Source organism: Convolutriloba macropyga, chromosome 1 (genome assembly GCF_964194025.1).
Source record: "Convolutriloba macropyga chromosome 1, txConMacr16.3, whole genome shotgun sequence".
Classification (NCBI taxonomy): Eukaryota; Metazoa; Xenacoelomorpha; order Acoela; family Convolutidae; genus Convolutriloba; species Convolutriloba macropyga.
The window spans coordinates 11051116-11077450 of record NC_134468.1 but is presented as its reverse complement, the minus strand read 5'-3'; the positions used below and the strand labels follow the sequence as shown (position 1 = coordinate 11077450).

Below are 26335 nucleotides of genomic sequence, written 5' to 3'. Positions count from 1 at the left end.
CCATAATCAAAGACACAAACTTGAACCCAGTACCGTTTCCAGAGAACAGCGCACTATGAGCAATAACTGGCGTTCGAGAGCAATTACACAACTTGAGAAGGTCCTAGCCATCGTGAAGTTACAAAATTCAAAATACTCGAAACTTAAACGCTCAAAAACACTTTCTGGCTCAAATTTATCAGACCTACTTTTTCGCTCTCTATCTCAAAACCCTGCAAGATCAAAACAACAAATCTCTCTCGTCCTTGCTTACCTATTCGTTTGCTTCTCAACAGCAAAAACTCAGAGCGAGAGAAGAAGAGTGCCAAAAATTGCCGTTCACCATTTTCTCACTCCATTTCAAGTGATGCAAATTTTTACCCCTTAGAACCGCTCGTTCTTGCACTCCACTTCCGTTAGTGACCATGATCAAAATCATGCCTTGCAGAAATCACAGCCAAAATACGTAAAATTTGTTAAATTGAAATTGGACGATATCTCTACCGCTGCTTGGGTCATAAAAAGCACGTCAACATAAGAGCCGCAAAACCACCACAAGAATTAAACATAACTGACTAACGTCGGGCCACTTTCTCTCAAACTGCTGGTGAGCCGTTGGCTTCCTCAGTAGATGTAGTTTAGGGAAGCGAACTGGGGGTCGCGAAAAATTGCATAAACCATAGCCGACAGACTGCCGTAATAGCTGCGAAACAGACTTGCTTGCGGTAAAATACAGATAGAAACAAATGACGAAATAGGTTGAAAAAAAGTTATTGCGGCCAGCTTACTGTTTTAATTTCTGAATGTGTGCAATTTAGGTCACGCAAAAAGCAAGAAATCAAGCGTAAAAAGTCACTGAAAAGTCAAGTGAAAGTTCTAGAACAAATGTAAAACGAAAAAGAGCGTCAGACTACAAAACAAAAACATAGCGGGCAGATTGCCAGAAAATAGCCGCAATAGATTCGTAGATCTGCAGTCTAAAAAAACAGTAAAAAAGACAGACCAAAAAAAATCATCTTTTCATTGAAGGCTGATCTTTTATATTTTGATTAAAAATCTGTATAAGTTATTGCTGCCTCTATTAGCTGATCTCAAATAACCATCATTTAGAGTGACACACGCCCATTTGACCTCATCTCTTTGAATTAAAGTAAATAAAAGTCAATTTCAAAGTGAGGAAGTCATTTTTGAGAGTTAGGTAAGTCAAGTGTGACCAAAAATTTATTCATGCGCATGAACAAAAAAAAACTCGCTCCACTAAGAGCGAAAAATAACGTCACACATGCAATTCAGTTGAAATTTCATGAACGAAAGAACAAAAAGTGGCTGTGACGTCATATGGTCGTAATAAAAAATCATGACGACGAAATAAAAACATACCCGGCAGATTGCCGGAAAATAGCCGCCGTTGATTCCAATAAGCATGATTGGGATTGAAATAACAGAAGATATTGAAAAAAAAAAGATTTTTGTACAAAAACATTTTTTTAAGTCCGATTTATTTTGATGGCATTTCGTAGTTGAACATACTTCTGTTTCTTAGAGAGATGCTACAGGGGCTACTATCAATACCAAGAAGCATTAGAGATGGTAACTAATACTTATAGGAACGACGTTCAAATAGCGGGCATCTAAAATTGGGCTTTATGGGTTTATCCCGTTTCTACTTCTGACTTCAATTTTTTATACTGACTCTGTTCATTTTGAATTGCTTTGCTGAGCAACTGATGTTCAAAATCACTTTTAGCAGAATGAGAGAAGAGAGAAACTAGCCTAGAGAAGTCAAAAAGATTTCACGCAAAATGTTGAAAAAGCGACAAAATGAGGTAAAGCGAAACATTTTTTTATTCGACGAAGTAAAAACATAGCCGGCAGATTGCCGGAATAGCTGCGAAAGAATAGACCTGCGTGCCATATAATAGAGATAGAAACAGATAAAGATCTAAATTGAAAAAAAAATTGACGCCGCTCAAAAAAACTAGTTGAAAAACATTCAGCGATAAATTAATAAAGCTTGTTAAAATTCATTCCGCAGAAGCCTCTTATTAGGGACCTATACTGTACATATGAGTTCCTTTGACCTTAAACAAATTCAAATTAAACTTAAGTTTTAAAGTGCAAAAGTCATTTTATTGAGTGAGGTAAGTCGCGTATGATCAAAATCTAATCACGCAAATAACCTAAAACTTTTGCTAAAGCGAGTGAGAAATGACGTCACGCGCGTAAATGCCGTTAAGAAGAGGAAGAAGTCATTCAGAAAATTTGACTTTTTCAGCTTTGCTGTGTGAACAAATGTAAAACGAAAAAAGAGCGTCAGACGACGAAACAAAAAAAAACCAAGAGCACCGCAATATAGCTTCGCTCAGCTTACAGCTTCGCAGCTATAAAAAAAATAGAGCGCTATAATAGCCGGCTGAGAAGATGAGGGCGGCTGTTAAAAAAAATAGGAGCGCTATAATAGCCGGCTGAGAAGATGAGGGCGGCTATTAAAAACCAAGAGAAGGCCAATAATAGCCCCAGTTATCGCTGTGCGGCTATTAAACGAAAACCGACAAATGTTGGAAAAATTGCTCTCGAACAACAGGCTGGTTGAAATTTATTTGACCACGCCGGGATCCCGATCCGCCACCGTATGCACTGCCACTGCGCCATCACACCATTATTATTGCTGTGCTGCAACTAATTTATATTAGCAACAAGCTTTATTTCGGAGTGAGAGCAATAGAGATCACTCAACAATGAAGAACAAAAGCGTAAAAAAGTCACTTGAGAAGTCAAAGAATGTTCTAGCAGAAAAGCGCAAAATGATTAAGCGAAAAATTTCTTTTGAGATCAAGTAATAATAGCTCTAAGCTATCACTTTGGGGATATTGAAAGAGACACACCTCTGAAATGATAGAGATGCTGATGAAGTAGTGGAGCAGGTATCGCTATTAACAGTTCCCGACCTCACTCCACCAACCGGTTCCTCCTCATTACCATCCGCAACTCGGACTCCACTCAAATCCGTCCTATTCAGAATTAACATAACGTCATCTGCATCTTCGGCGCGTTGATGATTAAGCACCCGCATCAGTCTATTTTCATTATCCACAGGCTGCGCTGCCACGTCAGTTGACCTCCTCGCAACAGTGACGTCACTAGAACCCTGTTCCGTAGCAGAGGTGCTCTCAATGGCGGAGTTAGAGCGTCTGCTTGAACGCTTTCCAAACGCCTTAAACAACCTCGATATTCGACTTCCACGCTCCGACGCGGAATCGTTGCTTTCCGGATCGGATGATGCCACTCGGGCGGAGTTGAAACCCATACGGTTCTGAGATCTCATTCGGAGATCAATCAAAGGACAGTCATCTCTTCCAGCCTCATACTCGTCTGGTTCATATTCTACACCTAGAACCAGCAAACAATCCCGAAATATGAAATAAAGTTATATAGCACAACTCGCAGGTTAATTTCATTTATTGATCGCAACCATCATTAGGCCGTGCCAAACAAACTCTATAGCAGTTAATAAAGGAGGTAAACAACGTTCGAATCATAGCAAGATGCATTTGTTATGAATAAATGAAGGCCATAATTCCTTTTTTTTAACTTTCGAAGACAAACTTTCTCAAAATAGAACCTCTTGCAACAATAATTGGATGTACAGCGTACTAAGAGGTGTAACTATCCATTAGAACTAAATATACCATTACAATGGTGTAAAAATTCACTTATAGATGGCTGTTTTCCACCAGGGGGGTTAAGTTCAATTTCAACTTTGCACCTTGTTCGTCCTCAGTGTCTGTGTGTGCGTCTGGTTCTCGATCATCGGGTCTTATCAAATCATCGTCAACATCCGTCCGTCGCCTAGCTCCAGAGGATCCCGATGCATGGCCCAAAACTCGAGAGTTCGAATTGGACATCTCCGCGTCATGCTCATTACGCAATAACTCATCGTGGCTTCCATCAGTTTGATCACTGACTGAGTCACCTGTCTCTGGTTGTTCCTCGTCTGGGGTGGAGGGAGGGGTGGGTTCCTCAATTTCTCCTCTAGGAGTGATTCTCTGTTTGCATAGGGGGCACACTCGACGTGTCTCTGTGAGCCAAGGGTCGATACACTTGGTGTGGAATGCATGTTTACACGGCAGCAGTCTCAACTTGTGACCATCTAAAAATCAAACATTTTAAATAAGAACTGCCATAAGGTCGCCAAAATTTTACATTTGTTGAAATTGCAGATATGAAATTCTACCACGCCTGGATAAATATTTCGCCAAACCAATGAAGTCCAAGGTGTAACTCTCTTCAAAAATTTACAATAGAGTGTGCAGTAGCTTTAAATAAACATAGCCGGCAGATTGCCGGAAAATAGTCGTGCTAGACGCTTCAGGCCTTCCATGGATTTGAAGCAACTAAAAAAGATAGACAGATTGACCACCAGTCCTTTAATAGACCACTAGACTTTTTGGGTTAGATCCGGTCTGACATTTTTATGAGACACATACGCTCTACAAGGAAAAAGCCCTAAGGGAGCTTTTTCAAAAATAATATTCGAAACCATAAACTCCAGACTCTAATACTCAAGAATTAGGGAAAATACGCTTGGCAACCCTTAGATGCACACTACTGATCTTTATCTAGTAAATTGTCATAAAATTTAAAGTTCATTAAGTGATTTCACAAGTCATTTTTTTAAGTGAGGTAAGTTCCCAGTAACTTCACCACTCTAAGTACTTGAAGGACAACCAAACGCGGCTGAGGTCCTCTACTGAAACTTGATGCCCACTGAGCTTTACCTGTTTATCCCGTTTTGAAAGCTCAAAGTCACGAGAAGTCATCAAAGTCATGAATGTCAGGGTAAGAAGAAACAAAAATCTGTTAGACGAAGTAAAAACATAGCACAACAAGTCCTCAAATACAATTCAAGGAATTGAATGAAAAACATAGACGTACTCTACGTGGCCAGCAGCTCAATTGAACAATGCCAGCCGAACACAAACAAAATCATCAAAATGTTGAGAAGTTAAAACAAACAAACAAACTAAACAAAATTACACTCATTGCCAAAACTCTTGAAGCTTTCACCACGAAGGCAAAAGTTGATCCCTTTAAATATACCTATTTCAAAAATATATACAAAACCATTTTTTGATCTTGAATCAGTTCAGGATTATATCTGCAAGACCTGACAAAAAAATCACTGGCCCTTGAAGATCGATTACCTCAGATAATGAATCAATTGCAAATGTTAATAAAATGTTGCTAACAATCGTGATATTAATGTCTTCAGGATCATTTCTGTGTCTCTAGAGGCAATCCAGTAATCCTATTCCAAGCCCTAATGGCTAAAAGGCCCTAATTCAATGGCTCAAAGATCGATTTGCAATAATTTTAAATTCAAATTTCAAAAAATTGAAATTCCTATTAAATCTATTTAAATGTTGAAAACCATTCCCTTGCCCCCTAGCAACTATGTTATAATTTTTTATCAAAACCTGGAGGAGGATACCTGGCAACTGAGGCAAAAAAACCCAATAAAAGAAACGTTTTAAAAATAATTGCAAATTTTATTGCAAATTTTATCAAAATTCCAAAATTCGAAATGTTAAATTGTTGAAAACAATTCCATTGACACTAACAACCATGCAGTATCCTTTTTTCAGACCGTGGAACAGGTTTTCTAGCACTTGAGAATGGACAAATATCAAATTGACAAAACTTTTAGGAAAACTTAAAAAAAATTGCAGATTTTATTAAAAAATGCTTAAATTCGAGAAATTAAAATGTTGAAAACCATCTCATTACATCTAGAATATCTAGACAACTAAACAGTACCCAAATATTAAACATTAAAGGAGATTCCCTGGCCCCCGCGGCTTGAAAAACTCAAAAAATAACAAAAATTGTCAAAAAAACTTAAATTGCAAAAATTATTATCATTTTGCGTGTTTGTGTTTGGCGTACCAAAACATATAGCCCATAAAATGATCATAACAAGTAAGTTTCCCTCGCAAAAGACCTTGATCGACTTTTAAAAACTTCAACCTCAAACAAATAAAAAAAAACTGACGAAAATTTTTAAAAAACCTGAAAAAAAATTAGTATCATTTTGCGTGTTTATGTTTGTAGTACCAAAACATATAGCTCATAAAATGGTCATAACAAGCAATTTTGTCTCGCAAAAGTAAGCCCTTCATCAACTTTTAAAAGCTTCAACCTAAGACTAATGAAAACAAAAAATCACAAAAAACATTGAAAATTGCACCATTTTGAGCCCAAAAACACCTAAAAATGACCTTTTAACCTTAAATTAAAGCCATCCCAGCAGCTGTACCACTCTAAGCATTTGAATGACTACTAAAGCCCTCTTCGGGCCTCTAATGAAACTTAATGCCCGCTGGGCTTTACCTGTTTATCCCGTTTTGAAAGATCAAAGTCATTGAAAAATGTGTGAACAGATCTTAAAAAAAAATGGCGCCCCAATACAATTCAAATTAATTCTTAAATTAGGTTAATTCAAAAAAAAAATAGGAGCGCCTGAAATTGCTGACGCGGCTATTAATTAATTCATTTGAGTTTCACATACCTGGTATATAAATAGAGAACAAAAAAACCTCACACGGCGGACGAATCGCTTCGTCAGCAACTAGCTGAGGCTTAGGGAGGCCAGCTTTAGCTTAATTGATTGAGGTGGGGTGGGCTGAGCATGAGATAGGGCGAGTGTACTTGGTTACGGGTGGAATGAGATCGAGGGGTAGAGGGGCTGTTGATGTGGAGGAGGGGGTTCAAATTCAACGAACTGCCGTTCACCGCATGAATTTGCCCCAAGTTTTGATGAATCACATACTTAGAGACTAGCAAGGCTCTACGAGAACTTCTCAGCGACTTAACGCCCTCCGGGCTTTACCTGTTTATCTCCTTTTTGGGTACCAAAGATAAAAAAAGCTTCAGACAAAAAAAGGTAAAACGAAAAATCGCAGTAAAAAAGACCAGCAGTACTAATATAAATGCTAAAGAGTTTGAGAGCATTAATAATGTGCTCTCAGCTTCGTATCTAGAAGCAATGCCCGAAAAGATGCTATTCCCCCAACTTCCCTGAACACATTTCAACCCAAAGAAGGCAAAGAACTAAAATGTGCCTACCACTACTCTCATACCAGGAGTAAAGGCAAATAAATAGTACCGAATGCGACTAAAAAATTAATGTCAATTCTTAGAAAGCAAAAATTGGATCGTTAGGACAGTCACAAGTTGTTCTTTGACCTTATAAAGAAATCTTTCCCCTTTTGCCCCACAGGGACTCATCGCAGGGGTCTCCAGCGTTTCAAGATGTTGCGGCTCGGTGATAAAAGAGATAAATATTAGTTTAGGTTTCCATACAAGATGCAAGAGATTAAAAATCACCCTGATTTCATTTCCGAAGACGTTCCGGAAATTAGAGAATCGTAATTCGTCAGAAACCTCGTACTCGTCCAGAAAAAAGAATTAAATCCATTAAAAAACATTGATACATTGAAACAACTAACATCACGCGATTCGCTCTCAAACGACCGGCGAGCAGTTAGCTCTGAAGTTGACCAGCTTTGGCTTAGGGAAGATGCCATTAAGGGAGTTGAAGCGGGAGTGGGGATTGGAGGAGGTGCGGTGGGGGAGGGTGGAGCGGAGGGGAGGTTTTGGAGAAAGTCGGGAGGGGGTGAGCTGAGTGGATTTCAAGGGGAAGGACGGGGGTGGCGGGTAGGAGTTAGGGGTGAACAAAGGAAAGTAAATTTGATATATTTTTCAATAAAAAATAATTCTGATTAATTGCTCTCAAACGCTTCGAGCAATTATATTAGTCCTGTAGTCTTTTTCAGGCGCTTTTTTGTTTGACAGTTTTTTTGTCTGAAGCTTTTTATGTTTCCGACATTTTTCTCAACAAAACACCCTTTTATACCATAAAAACTGTAATTATTTGGTAACCAGAAATACTTTGAGCAATAGTCGTCGTTTCTCTCGGCAATAAATGCGATAAAACAAATCGCTAAAATGATTAAAAATTCGCAAAATAGCAGAAAAACCTCAAAAATACCACAAAATGCCGATTAATTATACAATTCTCAAAAAACAATCTGAGCATGCTTAGAATTATTACTACAGCTTATTCAAACCACTAACGGTAAAGCATTTTAAACGAAGAAAACTGCTTGAAAAGCCGCACTTAAAAACTCTTTCATACTTCAATTTCTCGCTCTCTCAAAATCAGCGGTGTGAAAAAAAAACCTGATTTCTATACTTTCAATTTTGTTCACCTCTAAAACCACACCAAAGCCTTTCACGTTTTTCATTTCCTGTTCGAAAAGTCACTACAATAAAATTGATTAAATAAGACTTCTACAATACTGCTCTTCGAGTCGAAAGACAGTGCCCCAAAACAGTCCAAATTATTTGAACTATAAGAACCACGAACACCGCAATATAACTACGCTCAGCATACAACTTCGCAGCTATAAAAAACAAGAGAATGCCAATAATAACCTCAGCTATTGCTTTGCATCACCAAAAATAACTGACACACGTCGCACGCTCGGACGAATGCCGAGAGATCAATTTTATTTTAGCCTGCTTCATACGCTAACACGTGCAGGGTGTGAGGGGAGCAAGAAGCTCACTGCATTGCCTCAACTAAGATTTTTAATCTATAACTTTAAACTTGCTGACCTTCGTACTCGTCCAGACAAATGGCACACGAGTCCCACTGCATACATTCCACATCTCCCTTCTTCCACTTGCGAGTGGGCAGTTTCTTCAGTCCCCTGCGGGACAGTCTGTTTTTCAGTTTAGCCCTGTGGTCCCTCACCAATTTGAAGAGGACAAATAGGAGCATGATGGAGAAACACACCCCAACTATGACCACAAATGGGATCAGATACATCTTAAGGGGTATCAGAAAGTCGCCTTTGATCGTGACTTTGGCATTGATGTTTCTAAATAACACACATAAAATCCAGTTGAACCACATCAAATGAAGCCCACTGGACAGTAACCGATTTAGACATCGGAACAACTCGTTCAGATTGAATCATAAAATATTCAGACTATTATCATTCACAGATTATTGAGATACTTGAAGATGGAGATTTAAGCACTTTTTCTGATCTCAAAAGTGCAATTTTGAAGTTGACAGAACAGCACTGTTTTCAGCATCATTTTAAAAGGCTTGTAGTTCGACTAATTTCAGCTAGGGTTTTCCAGTATTGACCTCCACTGTACATGAACGCTCGTTCCCGGTAATTAGTTTTGGCAGCTTGGATACGACATAGATCCCACGCAAAGGGTTCGGCGAACTTGTACTGTTCTTTATTATAAATGTCGTTATCATGATAACAGACTTGAATCGATGTGAGCATCAATATAATTAAATCGTTGACTTTTCCCCCTTTTCGAGATACTGCAAAACAAATTGAGTTCAGCTGAAAAGTACTTAGTGTAGTCAACGAGGTACTCAAGCGAGATATTTCTCTCCGGTTGTTTCAATTCTGATTATTTGTCAAATTTTTGCTAGCTCTTTCGTCAGTTAGTTTGGTAAAAGTTTAGAATCATCTGAACCTATTTGCATTTCAAAAAACGGCAACTATTGCATTACGGGAAAACAATTTTGAGAAAATTTTGGACACCAATTTAAAATTTTGCACTGTTCTTTCTATTCTACACAAATTTTATTGTTCTACACAAGACCAATTAGAACTCGAGCTTTTCTTTCCAAAATTGACTTTTTCAATCTTGGATAATTTCAATCTTGGACTTTCTCAATCTTGGATTTCCAAGTTTTTGGAAGTTCTCTTGAAATCACGTGGTCAATTATTTCTTTGAGGTTCGGCTGCCGTCACTCGTAAAATAATGGAATTAGAACTTAGGTTTTCAGGATTTTTACTATTTTCTGTTTTTCAGTTCGTTTTTTACTGCTTTTGCCTATAGATGCATGACTATATATCCAGCAAGTTTTGTTTTGAATTTATATTTTTCTTCTTTTTGCCCAGCAACTGGTTTGATTGAGAAGCATGTTGTTTAACATAGTTATCCTGAGAGTTTATACTTTTCGAGTGCCGTTATAGTTCTCATAAATTTGTGAAACTGTCTGTCTTTTTGATTTGTAGTGGTCATCTGGTCTGCTGGTTATATATTGTTTTTAGTTCATTGAATTCTGTGGACTATAATTCAGAACCTGTCCTGCTATGTTTTTCTATTTCGTCATCAAGATTTTTGTTACCATCATATGACGTCACAATCACTTCAAATCTGCGTTTTGTTTATTCGTTCATGCAGTTTCAGCCGAATTGAGTGCAAGACGTGATTTTTAACTCTTAGTGGAGCGAATTTTTGGTTCATTCGCGTGATTAAGTTGAAATCAATTATAGAAATCAAGATGAATGCGGGATAATCCTATAAAGCCCAGTTTTAGATGGCCGCTACATGAGCTTTGTGCTTTTGATTCTTAGTTAAATTCTCTAATGCACTGGCTTTGATAGTAAACCGTGCATTTGCTCATTAAGAAACAGAAGTAACTATAAAATCCAATAAAATAGTTCTCGCTTAAAAATAATGTTGTACAGTCAATGTTTGAGTTTTTCGTTTCCTTCGGTTCTAATTGGTATTATAGGAATAAGTGCCGGCTACTTTTTGGCAATCTGACGGGATGTCTTATCAAGATATTTTCATGGCTTTTTCAGATCACTATTAGCTTTCGAAAAACGTTAAACAGGTAAAGCTTGGCGGGCTTTAATTTTCAAAAGAGGCTGTTAGCTAATTTAAATAGTCTAAGGTGCTGAGTGTACTGAAATTGCTGGGAACGCCTGTATTCAATCTGTAAAGGTATTTTTGAAGTTTCTGACCACAAAATTGTGCTTATTTTGTTGAGATTTTTACCAAGTAGGACTTTGTTTAATGTTGACATGTGTTAAAGTTCCTACTAGTCTTGTACAACCTAAAATTGCCGGTGATAATTTTTTTGGTATGTTTTTGTGTAGTTTTTTCAATCTCTGGGAGCCAATGAAACGTTTTTAGAGCTTAAAATGTGTTACTGGATAATGTCTAGTGACAACGAAGAAGTTATAATGATTTCAGATTCATCAAATTTTGACAATTTTTTTCATATTTTTTGAGATCTTACCAATTTTCTAGTTCGGTCTTTAGAGGCTAGATAGAGATTCTCAAGGGCTTAAAGATGGGGTACTGGATGGTTTTCATTGACAACGAAATAATTTAGAGATATTGTTTTGGTGAATGCAAAAGTTTTCTATAAAAATTAGCCATGTTTGTCAAATTTTGGCATTTGTTTTTTTGTTGCTTGAATTGAATTTTTCAATATTGAATAAATTTCAAGTTTTTGGAATTATATCATTTTCTGTTCTCTTGAACTCAAGTGGTCAATTATTTCCAAGAGGTTGGGCTGCCCTGACGCGAAAACTAATGGTATTAGAACATACGTTTTCAGGATTTTTACTAGTTTCTTCTTACTAGTTTGTTTTTGCCTGCTTCTGCCTATAGATACATGCCTATATATCAAGAAAGGTTACTTTTGGATCACCGTTTCCTTCTTTTTGCCTAGCAATGGGTTTGATTGACAAGCATGTTATTCAACACGGTTATCCTGAGAGTGTATACATTTTGACTGCCGTTATTGTTCTCTAATTTTGCACAACTGTTCGTCTTTTTGATTTGCATTGGGCGTCTGGTCTGCTGGTTATTCTTTTTAGTTCATTGAATTCTTTAGATTATAATTCAGAACGTGTTCTGCTATGTTTTTCTATTTCATCGTCAAGATTTTTGTTACAACAATATGACGTCACAATCACTTCATATCTGAGTTTTCTTTATTCGCTCGTGCAATTTCAGCTGAATTGGGTGAGTGACGTCTTTTTTAAACTCTTAGTGGATCCAATTTTGTCCTTTCGAGTGATTAATTTTTGGTCACACGTGACTTACCTCACTCTCAAAAATGACTTCCTCACTCTGAGTTTGACTTCTCAATTTTATTCAAAGAGATAAGGTCAAGTGAATGTGTGTGGCACTCCCCGCAATTCTAGCATCGCTAAGCCCCAGCTGTCTACTACCGAAAGCAACCGGCCACCAGGAGTTTGAGAGCAATTCCTCCGAGGTTGGTCGGCTATGTTCAGGAAATTCATACCAGCACTACTTTTTTAATGAGCCGATATTGTGCGACCGCTGTCTCGCGGTGATATTTATAATTGGTGTCATTGAAAAGCTCTTGAAAAATTGAATTGATTGTCGAAAAGGTATTTTCAATTTTTTTAATGCTCAGGGAAACAATGATCTTTAAACTTTTCATTTTTTAATGTTTGAACATGCGATCTTTTCACGTTTGAATATGCGACTTAAATGAATTTTTTGAAAATTGGTTTTAAAATATATTGACATGTATTATCAAATATATCAAAAAATTAATTTTTTAAAACAACAAAATAGCAAAAAAAAAACAGAAAAAAACAGATTCAGTAACCAGTTAGTATCGCAAAACAGCTTTGAATGTTCAAAAGCAAAATGAAATTGGTATTTTTTTCCAGCATTTCTGAAAGTTAAATCATCAAAAAAAGTTTCGTGCATTTTGTCTAAGCTCAATAGAACACTTAAATAGTCTTCCACTTCTTACAGGAAGTGGTTTTCGTAATTTTGATATCAAATTTTGCAACAACTTTAATGGGAGTGACAAAGTTTTTTTTGAAGAAATGTTACCCCAAAACTGTTTATCTGAACTGCTTTCTATTATAATTGCCAATAATGTGTTTGTATATATCTTCCAGCCTGTCGGAAAACATTATTGTATGTAATTGATTTTCAATTTAAGAATAAGGTTATGGCGAAAGGGTTTCTTCGAAAGCATCCTGCAGAACGTACAGACAGTGCTTGACAACGAAATAATTAATTATTTTAATGGCATTGCTGGGTGTGTTGTAGTTGCGTATCTGAGCAAAAAATGAAATGGATTAGTAATGGTAGGCCATTTTTGTCCCTCCAATTTTGGCCGTCCGATATCTTGCAAAAAAATTTTCTATTTGAAGTGTTCAAAATGAAAAAAGCTCCTGAAAATCTGAATCAATTTTTGAAGACATGTCAGTTTTTAGCTGCTCGTCAAAAATCCCGTGAAGTAGGACTTAAACTGAGATTAACATCGTGGGCGAGATTATGTTCTATTTACTGAATTATATACATTATCAATTGAAGGATTGAAACATTGTATGCGAACGCACATTACATATTCTCCTTTTTTTAATCCAACCGAAATAGCGCACACTTTTGTCATTGTGTAGAACAATTTTCTCAGAATTTTGTCATAGTGTAGAACAATTTTCTCAAGTTCTAATTCCATTATTTTACGCGTGAGGGCAGCCCAACCTCAAAAAAATAATTGACCACTTGAGTTCAAGAGAACAGAAAATGACATAATTCCAAAACCTTGAAAAAGTCAATTCATCCAAGATTGAAAAAGTCAATTTTGAAAAGAAAACTCACAAAATTTGACATACATGGCTAATTTCTATAAAAAAATTATTAACATTCACCAAAACAATATCTTCAAAATTATTTCTTAGTCAATAAAAACCACAGAGTACCCAAACTCTAAGCCCTTAAAAAGTCTATCTCTCCTCTAAAGACCGAACTCGAAAAACGGTAAGATTTCAAAAAAGATGAAAATATTGTCAAAATTTGATGAATATTAAAATCATTAAAACAATTTCGTTGTCCCAAAACATTATCGAGTAACACGTTTTTAAGCTCTAAAACGTTTTTGCATTGAGGCCCAGAGATCGAAAAACTCGACAATTGTAAAAACGTGAAAAAAATGCAAAAATTGTTAGACCTTTTTGTAAGTTTGCATTACCAAAACATATACCAAAAAAATATTGCTAGAACTTCTAGCTTGCACAAGAGTACTAGGAGCTTTTAAAAATGTCAACATTCAACAAGTCCTATTAAGGAAAAATCTAAAAAAAACACAGAAAACAAGAAATCACCTCATTTTGTGGTCACAAATTTCAAAAATAACCTTTACACCTTGAATTCAGTCGTTCCCAGCAGCTTCAGTACACTCAGAACCTTACAGTCTAGTAAAATTAATGCCCACCGAGCTTTAACTGTTTATCTCGTTTCGAAAGCCAACAGTGATCAGAAAAATGCGTGAATATCTTTACAAAAAATACCCGGCAGCGGCACTAATTCCATAACATCAATTGAAATTGAAGGAACCAAAAAACTAATAAAAATCGATTGTACAAAATTATTTTGAAGTGCGAACTATTTTATTTGATTTTGTAGTTAAACATACTCTTCTTTCTTAATGATTGAATGCGGGGGCTAGCATCAACGCCAAATGCATTAGAGAAGTTACCTAAGGCTCAAAAGAACAAAGTTCAAGTAGCGGGCATCTAAAACTGGGCTTTATAGGATTATCCCGTATTCATCTTGATTTCGTTTTTCGATACTGATTCTGTTATTTATATTGCTTTTATATTGCTGAGCAACTGCTCCTTAAAAGCACTGAGCAGAATGAGCGAAGAATGAAACTAGCCCAGAGAAACAATTCATTTAAAACAATGCTGCACAAGCTGTGAACTAAGCTCAAGCGAAACAAACTTTTGTTCGACGAGGTAAAACAAAATTATAGCAGGACGAGTCCTGACAGAATTCAAAGAATTTTCAATGACTAAACAAAAAACAAAGCCTAAAATGGACTATGAAAGGATTGAGAAACCCATGTAGAAAATAAATCCGAACATAGCTGGCAGATTGCCAGAACATAGAGGCAATAGCTTTGTAGATATGCAGTCTTAAAAACAGTAAAACATACCCGACAGATTGCCGGAAAATAGCCGCCGTTGATTCCAATAAGCATGATTGGGATTGAAAGAATAGATATTGAAAAAAAAAGATTTTTGTACAAGAATAATTTTTAAGTCCGATTTATTTTGATGGCATTTCGTAGTTGAACATACTTCTGTTTCTTAGAGAGAGGCTACAGGGGCTACTATCAACACCAATAAGCATTAGAGGTGGTAACTAAGACTTATATGAACGACATTCAAATAGCGGGCATCTAAAATTGGGTTTATCCCGTTTCTATTTCTGACTTCAATTTTTTATACCGACTCTGTTCATTTTGAATTGCTTTGCTTAGCAACTGATGTTCAAATTCACTTTTAGCAGAATGAGAGAAGAGAGAAACTAGCCTAGAGAAGTCAAAAAGATTTCACGCAAAATGTCGAAAAAGAGGCAAAATGGTAAAGCGAAAAAAAGTTTGACGAAGTAAAAAAAAATACGAGCGCAATAATAGCCGGCTGAGAAGACGAGGGCGGCTATTAAAAAGACAGACCAAAAAATTCGTCTTTTCATTGAAGGCTGGTATTTTGATTTAAAAGCTGTATAAGTTTTTGCTGCCTCTATTAGCTGCTCTGAAACAACATTCATTTAGAGTGACACATACCCATTAGACCTTATCTCTTTGAGTTAAAGTAAATAAAAGTCAATTTCAAAGTGAGGAAGTCATTTTTGAGAGTGAGGTAAGTCAAGTGCGACCAAAAATTTAATCACGCGAATGAACAAAAAAATTCGCTCCACTAAGAGCGAAAAATGACGTCACGCACGGACTTCAGTTGAAATTGCATGAAGGAATGAACAGAAAACAGATTTGAAGTGGTTGTGACGTCATATGGTCGTAACAAAAATCTTGACGACGAAATAAAAAAAACAACGGCTATTATAAAAAAAATTGAAGAACAGCAAACAACGTTAAAATGCCGCATGCGAAAACCAACAGCGAATTTTTGATCAGACACCGTTTTACGCTCCACCTCCTGTTTCGGCGTGACCAAAATCATCACTTCAATTTGACTTCAAAAATCGTGAAAATGTGTGAACAGATCTTAAAAAAAACGCAGCCCCAAAACAATTCAAATCTTTGGCTTGTAAAACAAACCAAGAGAAGGCCAATAATAGCCTCAGCATCGCTTTGCGGCTATTAATAACCAACTAACGTCGGGTGAATTGCTCTCAAACTTTCATGATTAAGAACCGCCCTTCACATCATAAATGGGAGGAGTGACTCGGGAGGAGGGGTGACCGAAGGTGTCAACTTTTAAGAATAAGAACCCCGCTTCACACCATTAAATGTCTCCTCAAAACGTTTTCGGTGATTCGCATACTTGAGACTAGCAAGGCGTCAGGCTGTAATGCTCAGTCACTTAATGCCCTCTGGGCTTTATAATTGTATCCCGTTTTTGAGTACGAAAAGTTTGGTCAGACGAAAAATCGGTCAAGTAAAATGTTCAGATGATTGAGGACGATTGGTCAGACGAAAAATCGGTCAAGCAAAATGTTCAGATGAGTGCCATATTTCCACGATGAATGGTTGTCTTGCGAGATATAGACATAAAACAAGACGACGCATAGACTTTAAGATAACAGTTCGAAGTTGAATATTTCCAAAATAGCCGGCACGCCTTTTTGAGATATAGTGCATCATTTTACATACCTAAAAGCGTTGAGTTCTAAAGTGTAGTTGTCTTTCAAATCCAGGCCATCTGATCTGCCCACAAAAGTTGAGGGGATCTTGATTTCGTGTCCTGAAAAAGTATCACAGAAAATTACTATTGATCTTAACTACTGTTCTTTGTCTTCTAAAGCATCAGAAACTCACAATTACGTTTTCTGAAACTGTCACTAACGTTCCTAAGCCATTGATCTCATTCAAAGCAACAAATGACATTTTCATTTTTTCCATATTCTACAGACCGTTTAATCCGGAAAAAATTTATTGAAGGACTACCAATTTATGCAAAAGACGCCAGAAACCAGAATTAATTTGAGTTCCAGAGTTCTGAAGCTAATTAACTCTGAAAAATGCATAAGCTGAATTTCTTTTTATTGACATATTAGTTTCAGTATTGCACCAATAAACAGCTCACTCAGCCCCGCAAACTTTTCTTCTTAACACTTCCTTCTTCAAACCATACGGATCCATAATCCTATGTTTTAATTGTATCTATCTTATCAAGAAACAAAATCGGGGTTAAAATGATATTGTGGAGAATAAAATAGGTTTGCAAAAGCGGAGCACCCAATGTCATTACCGAGCTGTTTTAGGGGGATTTAGGCAGACATAACTATTGTAAAAACGGACCTGCAGTGGATCTGAACAAGCATCTCTTACTTTCAAGAGTGATCTTACTTAGCTCTCTAGCCATTGCGCCAATTGGACTTAAGCTCTCAGACTAGCACATCTAACCCAATCTCAAGTTTTCGTTGAACAATTAGAGTTTCATTTCAAGCTATCCCCCGCTTATCAACATATCACATTAAGTAGTTCTCTCGACTTTCTAACAATCAACTTACTTCCGTTGGACTTCATATTGATACGACTGTCATTGTCTTTATTATACACGACAACAGCCTCGAATCCAGCATTCTGTGCATTGAACACCTAAAACACATCAGTCAATTAAAATATGTACGACAATTGAATAAAAATTCAATAATAGATTAATTTTCAGGGCCACGGACGTCTCCGGGGAAAATTTTTTAAATCGCTTTACCAACATCAAAATTATTTCAGAATAAGAGCTTTATGATGTTTGTATATCTTAATTGTAATCGCTAGTCCCACCTCTTACGACTGTACACATCATAAGTTATAAAAAGATCATTAGTTTGTTCATACATGCACATGAAGAAAATTGTTAATGGCGGAAAATTGAAACCTTTCAAAATTTGAGCTGCTCACCTTATCTTCGAAGTCACAGTCGCCCTGTTCAACTAGAGCGAAGAATGGGTAGTCTGTCAATTGATCATTGGGTGAGTGAATTTTGGTGCAGGCATCTAGAGGGTCAGCAACCATGAGCAGGCCCTAAAGAAAAAATAAAATACCAAACACGCAAACTACAGCTCTCGTTTATATGGAAAAAATGAAAGTGACGTAATAAGTTGCAATATTAGATAAAACAGTTTAAAAAGATTCGTAAGCATATTAATGAGATTCTTTGTCAGCTCAGAATTTTTCGAAAATAAAAATAGTTCAAAATTCGAATTCCGTTTGCTTATTTAACATTTTTTTACTGAGAGGGTTTACTCAAAAAAGTTTGCTAAATTGTTCTCCGATTCTTTTTTGACGTCTACATGTAAATAAAAAGTCAGAACACAATGTCAAATATTACAACATATATTCACAACAAGGCGGCTCGTTAATGTGCGTTCGCACATGATGTTCCGACCCGAGCTCATCTACATTTTTGACTAAAATGTCAACCAAATCAAGAGATAACAAAAATAGATGTTTGAGTTTAAAACAATCGTTACACATTCTATCTACTAATTGAATTACTAATGCCATGCTTCATTACAGCACCAACGTGACCTGACATTGAAGAGACTAGAAAAAAAATAGCACCAACAAAATTTTGGCGGCAAAAAATGAATATCTAAATTTAAAAGCACCTGGTAACAACGTCAAAATGCAGTCAGATAAAACCTTAACTACACAAGTTTACCTTTTACTAACTATACAGCAGATGAAAAGTTTTCTTAACGAGACTAGGTAACAAGCCGACAAAAAGAACGAACAGTGAGGCGAAACTTAAAAATTAATCAACATTTTTTGCACCAAGAAAATTCAAAAATCTTAAAAAACATTGGTTTTTAATAAAAAAATCCTTGATAAATTACTAAAAAGTCATTACAAAACCAAAAGCACCCGTCTGTGGTCAGACTATGCCATAGAAACAAACTAAAGAGAAACTCAAAAAATTACAAACGATTTGCGAAAACACAAACCTTTGCTACCATTAAAATCAATACCTATCATCTGAATATGTATTTTTAATTCAGTTGTTATTTCTGCTATTTCAGTTGAAGGATTTATACTGAAAGATTAAATAAGTTTACTTGGGCCACATTTAAAAGCCATTGGGATCTGTTATTACGCGATTGTTCTGAAGGAAGAGAAAAAGAAACGCAAAAAATGGCCATTCAATAAACGTTCAGAAAAACGAAACAACAGTGGCACATAATATCAATATATATGTTATTTCTTGAAATACACGAAATTCGATGGGACATCTGATTGATGAATAGAAGTTAAATTTGACGAAAGGAACCTATTCGCTATATACTGAATGTTTCGAGCAACATCATTCATTCAGTCCTCAATTACAAGCCTATGAGATCTGTGAGCAATTTACGGCTACCTAAAGAACAAAAACAGCGAATTCAGGAAAAAAAATTGAGCGACAAAAGGGTCGAAGGCATTAAAAAAAATGAACTTTTCACTAAACACTCTTCAATTTTAAATTAATTTTTCAGGAGCAATGGGAAAACCTTTTTTATCAATATAATTTCAAAAAATCAACAAATATAAACAAATACATTAGACGCACGAAAATTGCGGGAAAACACGTATTATCAACGCCATTAAATTCATTAGCCTTCAACGGAAGCCAGTATATACAATAAATGATGCCTCGAGGGGACAATAAGTTTTTTTGCCAATCGTATTTCATCAATAAGACCTTACAACAAGTTAATGACTATGAAAACAACAACAGAGAGAGGCAAAAACCACAAATTCAGTAGAAAAGTGCCTGAAGAAAATGTCGAAGCAACTCAAATCATAAGCTCTTCCCTGAAAACTTTATTTATGATCCGTTGAACTTCTTCCCTAAACCAATAGGGACTCTCAGCAGTAAGATGATGTGATAAGATTTCAAAAGGATCGAAAAACAAAATAAAGTACCCAAAAAAAATATGAATTCTCGTGGCATTGATGTTTTAAAACTAATAGGTAGAAGATAAAACCGCTAACCAGATTAATTTTGGCTATAGTAGAACGGAAATGGATTCTGTTAGAACCAACAATGACCAAGAGTATTCACGAAAAAAAATTAGGAATGGTTGAATTTCAAAAAAGTTTCGAAAAATTATTTTTAAACCCTTAACAGCCAGTAAACTCAATCTTTCATCGGAGCTCAATGACGATGCTCAGATATAACCCATAGGGAGGAAAATGATGTCTGTCATGCATAGATAGTTAAAAAGACATCACAATAAGTCTTATGACAGAAAACAATAACAAAAACAGCAAAAACTAAAATTCAGTAGAAAAATGCGAGAAGAAAGTGTCGAAGACAATTAAACCATTAGCTATTCTCTGAAAACTTTCTCTGTGATCCACTGAACGTCCTCTCTAAGCCAATTGGATTACAATAATCTTTGGATAATGTGATAAAGAGTTCAAAAGTGACCAATAATTCAAAAAATCCAAAAAAAAAATTTAAAAAAATTGAAATCTTTGTCATTGAAGTCATATAACCAATAGCTAGAAGATAAAACAGCTAAACAGAATATTTTTAGTCGCAGTAAAAAGCAAGTGGGTCCAGTCAATACTGAAACTCACTAACAGTTCAAGAAAAATTTAGGAATTGTTATTGTTCAAATAAAATTTTCGAAAAATGATTTTTATTTTAACAGACATTAAATTCAATAGCTTTCAACGGAAGTCAATAAAAACGCTCAAAGATGCCCCGGTGGCAGTACATTTATGTTTGTCATGCATAGGTATTCATTATGAGATCACAGTAAGTATAATGACTATTAAAACAACAAAATAAAAACAGGAGAAAACCAAAAAGTCAGTAGAAAAGTGCAAGAAGAACGTGTCGAAGCCATTTAAACCATAAATTTTTGTTTAAAATTTTTATTGGTCATCCACAGAACATCGTTTTTAAGCTAATGGGAACTGTCAATATTTGGATAATGTGATAAGATTTCAAAAGTAACCAATAATTCAAAAAATCCAAAAAAAAAATTTAAAAAAATTGAAATTTTTTGTCATTGAAGTCATATAACCAATAGATAGAAGATAAAACCGCTAACCAGTTTAATTTTGGTTGCAGTAGGAAGGAAGAGGGTGCTCTCACCCCTGGACTGACTTACAATTCACTATAATAAGATTATGATTCTTTAATATTCAAAAAAAAATTCGAAAAATTATTTTTTAAGTCTTAACAGCCATTAGCCGCCCCCTCAATGAAATAGACATGTTCACTTAATGCTCATTATGGAACATATTGCACTGTTAGTCAATGAATCCCTACCATAGGACTCCAAAAAAAATAGTAAAACTTCAAAAAGAAATTCAAAATTTCATTCAAAATTACGAAAACTCAGAATCGAAGCCAAAAAAAAACATGAGCAATTCCTTGAAAACGACGTTTTTTGTTCATTGCGCTTCATTCGACTATAAAGGAGTTTTGTCATTAATAGAACGTCGATATAAAATGTGACTTGTCTCTAGGTGACTTAAAAAAGCAAAAAAGAGAAAAGTTTTATTAAAAAAAGGGCTCTCAATTAGAGTTCGATTTTTTTTTGATAGTGAACTTCCCTATGAGACCAGAACTAGTCTTTCTATCGCCTTGCATTCAACTTTTACGAACTCAAAATTTATTCTTTTTATAGAAATTTGAATTAATGTTTTCGTAAAAAAGATCTTAGTTTGAAGAAAATTGTACTAAAAGTGAACAATCATGCTAAAGATCCCATTGTTCACACAAAACTTCAATCCTCGATAACTCCTCGAAAAAAACGAAATTCGAAAAAATCTTTTTACTTTTGAATTCTACGCTGGACCAGCTTTTTAATGATACCACTCACATTTCTCTACGACGAATATATCGATCGGCCAAAATTCACTGAACAAAAAAAAAACCCATTTGAGTATATAGTTCCTTCCCCCACAAGTGGGATCGGAACAATTATCAAATGATCAATCTTCTGAGGCTGTTCACATATACTCTCATTTACAAATAAAAAACATAGCCGGCATATTGCCGGAAAAGTTGCGAAATAGACTTGCGTGTCGCATAATATAGATAGAAACAGATGTACAGATTAAGTTGAAAAAGCTAAGGACACCGCTTAAAAAATGTAAAAGACATTAAACGATATAATAAAGCTTGTTAAAATTCATTCCACAGAAGCCCTCTTATAAGGGGCCTTTATTACTCCTTTGACCTTAATTTAATACCAATTAAATATAAGTTTAACAGTGTAGAAGTTTATTGAGTGAGGTAAGTCACGTATGATCAAAATCTAATCACGCAAATGGCCTGAAAAGTTTTGGAAGAGAGAGAGAGAGAGAGAGAGAGAGAGAAAAGGACGTTACAAGTACAAAAACCGTTAGCAAAAGGAAGAAGTCATTCAGAAAATTTGACATTCAGCTTTGCTGCATGAACAAATGTAAAACGAAAGAGTCAGACGACGAAACAAAAAAAACATAGCAGGACGATTCCTGGATAACAATCTAAAGAATTGAATGTCAAACTTGAAAACTCCTCAATTCACTAACAAAGAACTGGATAACAAAAACCAAACAAAAAATTTTACGATTTGGAAATTATCAAAACAGAATTTGAACTGTAAATACTCTGGTTGTTAGGGCAACGAGAACCAATAACCAATATACAAAAACAGTAGCTCACAGATATCTTTCCGGAAACAAACAATAAGCGCACGTGAAAACATAAGCACGAGCCAAACAGAGGATGAACAAATCCAAACCCCGAAAAACAACACAAAATTACAAAAAATCAAACTTGAAAAAATTAGCAAAAAATTTTATTCTGGTGTGAAAGTTGGCATGAACAAAACAAAGAAACCGAATATATTAACATTTAAAACAATTTCAACAATTAAAATACCCAAATTACAAAATAAAGAAATAGACAAAAAAACTAAAAGTTGATTCATTCAGAGCTTAAAAACAGCAAAACTGGCCTTTTCACCATGAATTTAGACGTTCCCAGCAACTTCAGCGCATTAAGCACCTTAAAGACTACTAAAATCAGCTATGGGCTTCTATTGCAACTGCGCAGCTACGAAAAGGATTTGAAAGCTCTCATTGGTCTGGTATGAGATATTTTTTTCATATTGATCGAAAATGAAATCATTTAAGTTTTTTTAAAACTATGCTCAGTGTTCAAAAAATTATCGGAGATGATAACTTATTAATTGCTCTCAAACAAAGTTTGTAGCAATATATTAGTCCTCTTGCGCTTTCTTTTTCATGCCATTACTCACACTAACTACTTTTCGTCTGATAGTTTTTCCTTTTATCATTTGATTTCCCTTTTCAAAATCGGGACAGACAGATAAGGACCAGAGGATGAGATCTTAAGTAGATCTTAAGTAGTCTCTATGTGTACAAATCACTGAAGCTGATGAAACTGACTTAAGCGATGCAGTTTCTTGGCGGTTTAGACCCATTCATCCCACCGCTCCCCGGTCGTTTCAGAGCAATACATTCTATCTGTATATAGTTCCTCAATACATTCTATTCCTCTATAAATTCTATCTGTATGTTCCTAATACATTCTTTCTGTATGTACTCTTACACTGATAGATTTTGAGAAGAATATGTTGTCCAATAGAAGATCCGGACAGCTGTTGAAGGTGTGTTAAATTTGTAGGAATGTTATACCATTGAATGAAAGATGTGAAACACCAAAAAATAAATCATATCAGTGGAAATGTCACTTCTCATAAGCTACAATTAATGAACTGCATACGCCGTTTTAATTGAAACGGAACTCAAGTGGCTTTCAAATGTTAACTTTGTATCACTTTGTGTAGCAAGGTATTGGCAGCTCAGAACAGGTTTTTTGGTTTCAACTTTAAAAACGAATAGAGACACTCTGTTTTGTCTGCATTCAGCGTCAGCTGGTTCTTGTTTTTTTTGAAAACGTGTAAACGTCCACAAATTTCTCCACCTTCATCTGTTTTTCTCGGGTCTTATAATAGCAAATCTAGCTGGTTTCATCTGCAAACTGAACACGGAAAGATGTCAAACAAAACTTCAATTTATTTGAAGTGTTAAACGTAATAAAGACAAATGAGCGAGAACAAGGCAAAAGACAGACAACTGAACGATGCTGATACTGAACTTATCTGCTAAGAAAATGGAATTACTAACCAAGATTTTAAGAGAACAATTGTGAGTCCAAAAACGTTTTCTTATTGTTGTCGGTCTGTTTTTATGTACTGGTGACTTGAAAGCTCAAAAACTATGAAACAACAGCATCAATACATACATTAAAAATTGTAGACGGTTAAAAACAGCGTATTTTCCGGGCGTCAAAGCCCATGCATTGCAAGATTCAGGAGTAGTGATTTTATTACACTACAAACACAGAATCACTAAAAATTTGTTCGAAATTTTTGATGTTGACAAGCCTACACTGACTTTTGGAAAAGATTTCACAAAGACCTTTAAAGGCAATCTTAACGGAAATTTCAAAGACAATCTTAAAGGCAATGCAAATTGATTCCTGGTTAACTATTTCAATGCCATTTTCCTCAATTCCTTTAATACTAGCATTGCTCTTCTTTATCATTTTTTCAGTAATTCCACTCTTATGAGGTTTCCAATTTTTTAAAGAATTCTTGCAAATACCAGTGTTGTTCAAACAAAATTCCAATAAATTCTCGTTTATTTATCACAATTGTCGCCAACACATCTTTCATTTCTCATGCTCCCAAACTAAGGATCAGAAAAAATTTGAAGTGCCCGATTTCAATTTTAAACAACAATGGAACTCCGGAGAAGAAACGTTTATTAAGACTGGGACAATTAATAGCTATTTCCAACATATTTTTGAAAACTATTCACCTGTACTTTCATTGTTTTTAATGACAACGGAAAATGAAGAATGGGAAGAAATCAAAACTTTTTCTAGCAATTGGCAAAAAAAATATGAGGCGTTTTGATTAAATCGCATTCCAAAATAAAAAAAACAAAGCTGAGAAACTAAAATTTGCAACAGTTTCATATGTCAAACCAAAAAGAATGATCATATTTGACAAATGATAGTTTACGAAAATGCGAAATTTTTATTCTAAGTGTATTTGTCTCGAAGACAGCGCAGGTTTAATTTTCAATAAAACAAAAAATTTTTTGATCAACTAAGCTTCTAAAAAGAGCAACAAGAACTTAAACAAAAAAAATTTCATCGAAAGAAAGAATATTTTTCCTGAGATATTCAACTAAAACTCACAAAATTACTATGAAGAAGGGAGTTCATTCTTTGGTACTCAAAGAATTAAGGTATAATCTAACCAGCGCAAATAAACTGTATTGTCTGTAAGTGTTCTGTAGGACACATTTTCTCAACCCTAACTCTCTTCAAAACAAAATTTTTCAATCCCGTTGAAATTGTGTCAAAATTTTTAATAATTTGATACCCACATCTTCTAAAAGGTGGAAGAGCATTATTTTGTTCTGTTGAGCTTAGACACAATGCACGAACACAAAATTACAAAAATGTTGGAACATAACCGACTAACGCCAGGCGAATTCCTCTCTAGAGGCTCTAAGACAACATAATGCACACCGGTCATCACTGGTTTATCCCGTTTTTGTGTACAAAAAGTCATAAAGGACAGATGAAAAATCGTTCCAGCAAAAAATAGCTTAAAAGACTGCAGGACTAATATAACTGCTACAAACATTGTTTGAGAGCAATTAAAAGTGAAAAAAGTGAAAACTTTCTATTTCATTTTATATTCAAACGTGTTCATTTTAACGTCTATATTTCCTCGAGTAATCAAATAACTGAAAATACCTCTTAAAAGTTATGTTTTAAGTTGTATCTATTTCTACCTCGGCAAAATAGTGTACATGCTGTAAAGTTCCTAACCCCCATTTCATTGGGGGTTGGAACAATAATTAATTGATCTACACCATTTCGTGGGCACAGCATGCATTAAGTCGGCCTAGATGTACGTAATATCGATAAAAATGGCTGTTCAGAAAAAGCGTTCGAAATTGTATCTTACTAATTTTAAAAATTAAGGCTAATTGAATCTGTTGTCCACAAAATCCACTAAGCTAAGTGTGTGTGTTGTGGCGTCAGGAAAGCATAGATGTAATTAAATCCACATGTTCTTTTTTATTGTTATTCTTATGTGTATGCAAGGGAGAAAAATGTTAGATTGTAAAACAGACAATTCAAATTTATATAGAGCTCTCATTTCTATTTTTTTCACTCATGGAAAATCTATTTAGGGAGTATTTTAATTAATTAAAATTTTAGCGGCAGTTATCTTCTGACCCCATATCGAACCTAACCGTAGACAAAATTGACGTCAGTACAAAAGCTATGTAGTGAACTGAGAAGTAATAGATTGAAAATAACAATTATTTCATACTCAAAATCTTTCCTCAAAACTGTATAATAATTGGTAGAAAAAACACTAATAATTATATGGTTTTGAAAAGAGGTCAGCTTCATTTTCCCCTCCAATCATTTTCGGAAGTCAGGGAAGGCTGCTTCTATCATTC

At 35.3% G+C, this 26335-nt stretch overlaps 1 protein-coding gene across 1 annotated transcript in view; it reads right to left on the bottom strand.

Annotated features, from left to right (window-relative positions):
- Positions 1–26335, bottom strand: part of LOC142334944 (uncharacterized) — a 33764-nt gene that overhangs the window by 2146 nt on the left and 5283 nt on the right. The window contains exons 3-8 of the mRNA XM_075383275.1: positions 17732–17854; positions 17344–17431; positions 16484–16574; positions 8659–8924; positions 3746–4129; positions 2865–3369 (exon numbers count right to left, since the gene is read on the bottom strand). Of these exons, the coding sequence (XP_075239390.1) occupies positions 2865–3369; positions 3746–4129; positions 8659–8924; positions 16484–16574; positions 17344–17431; positions 17732–17854 (1457 nt within the window). The remainder of the gene's footprint in view (positions 1–2864; positions 3370–3745; positions 4130–8658; positions 8925–16483; positions 16575–17343; positions 17432–17731; positions 17855–26335) is intronic.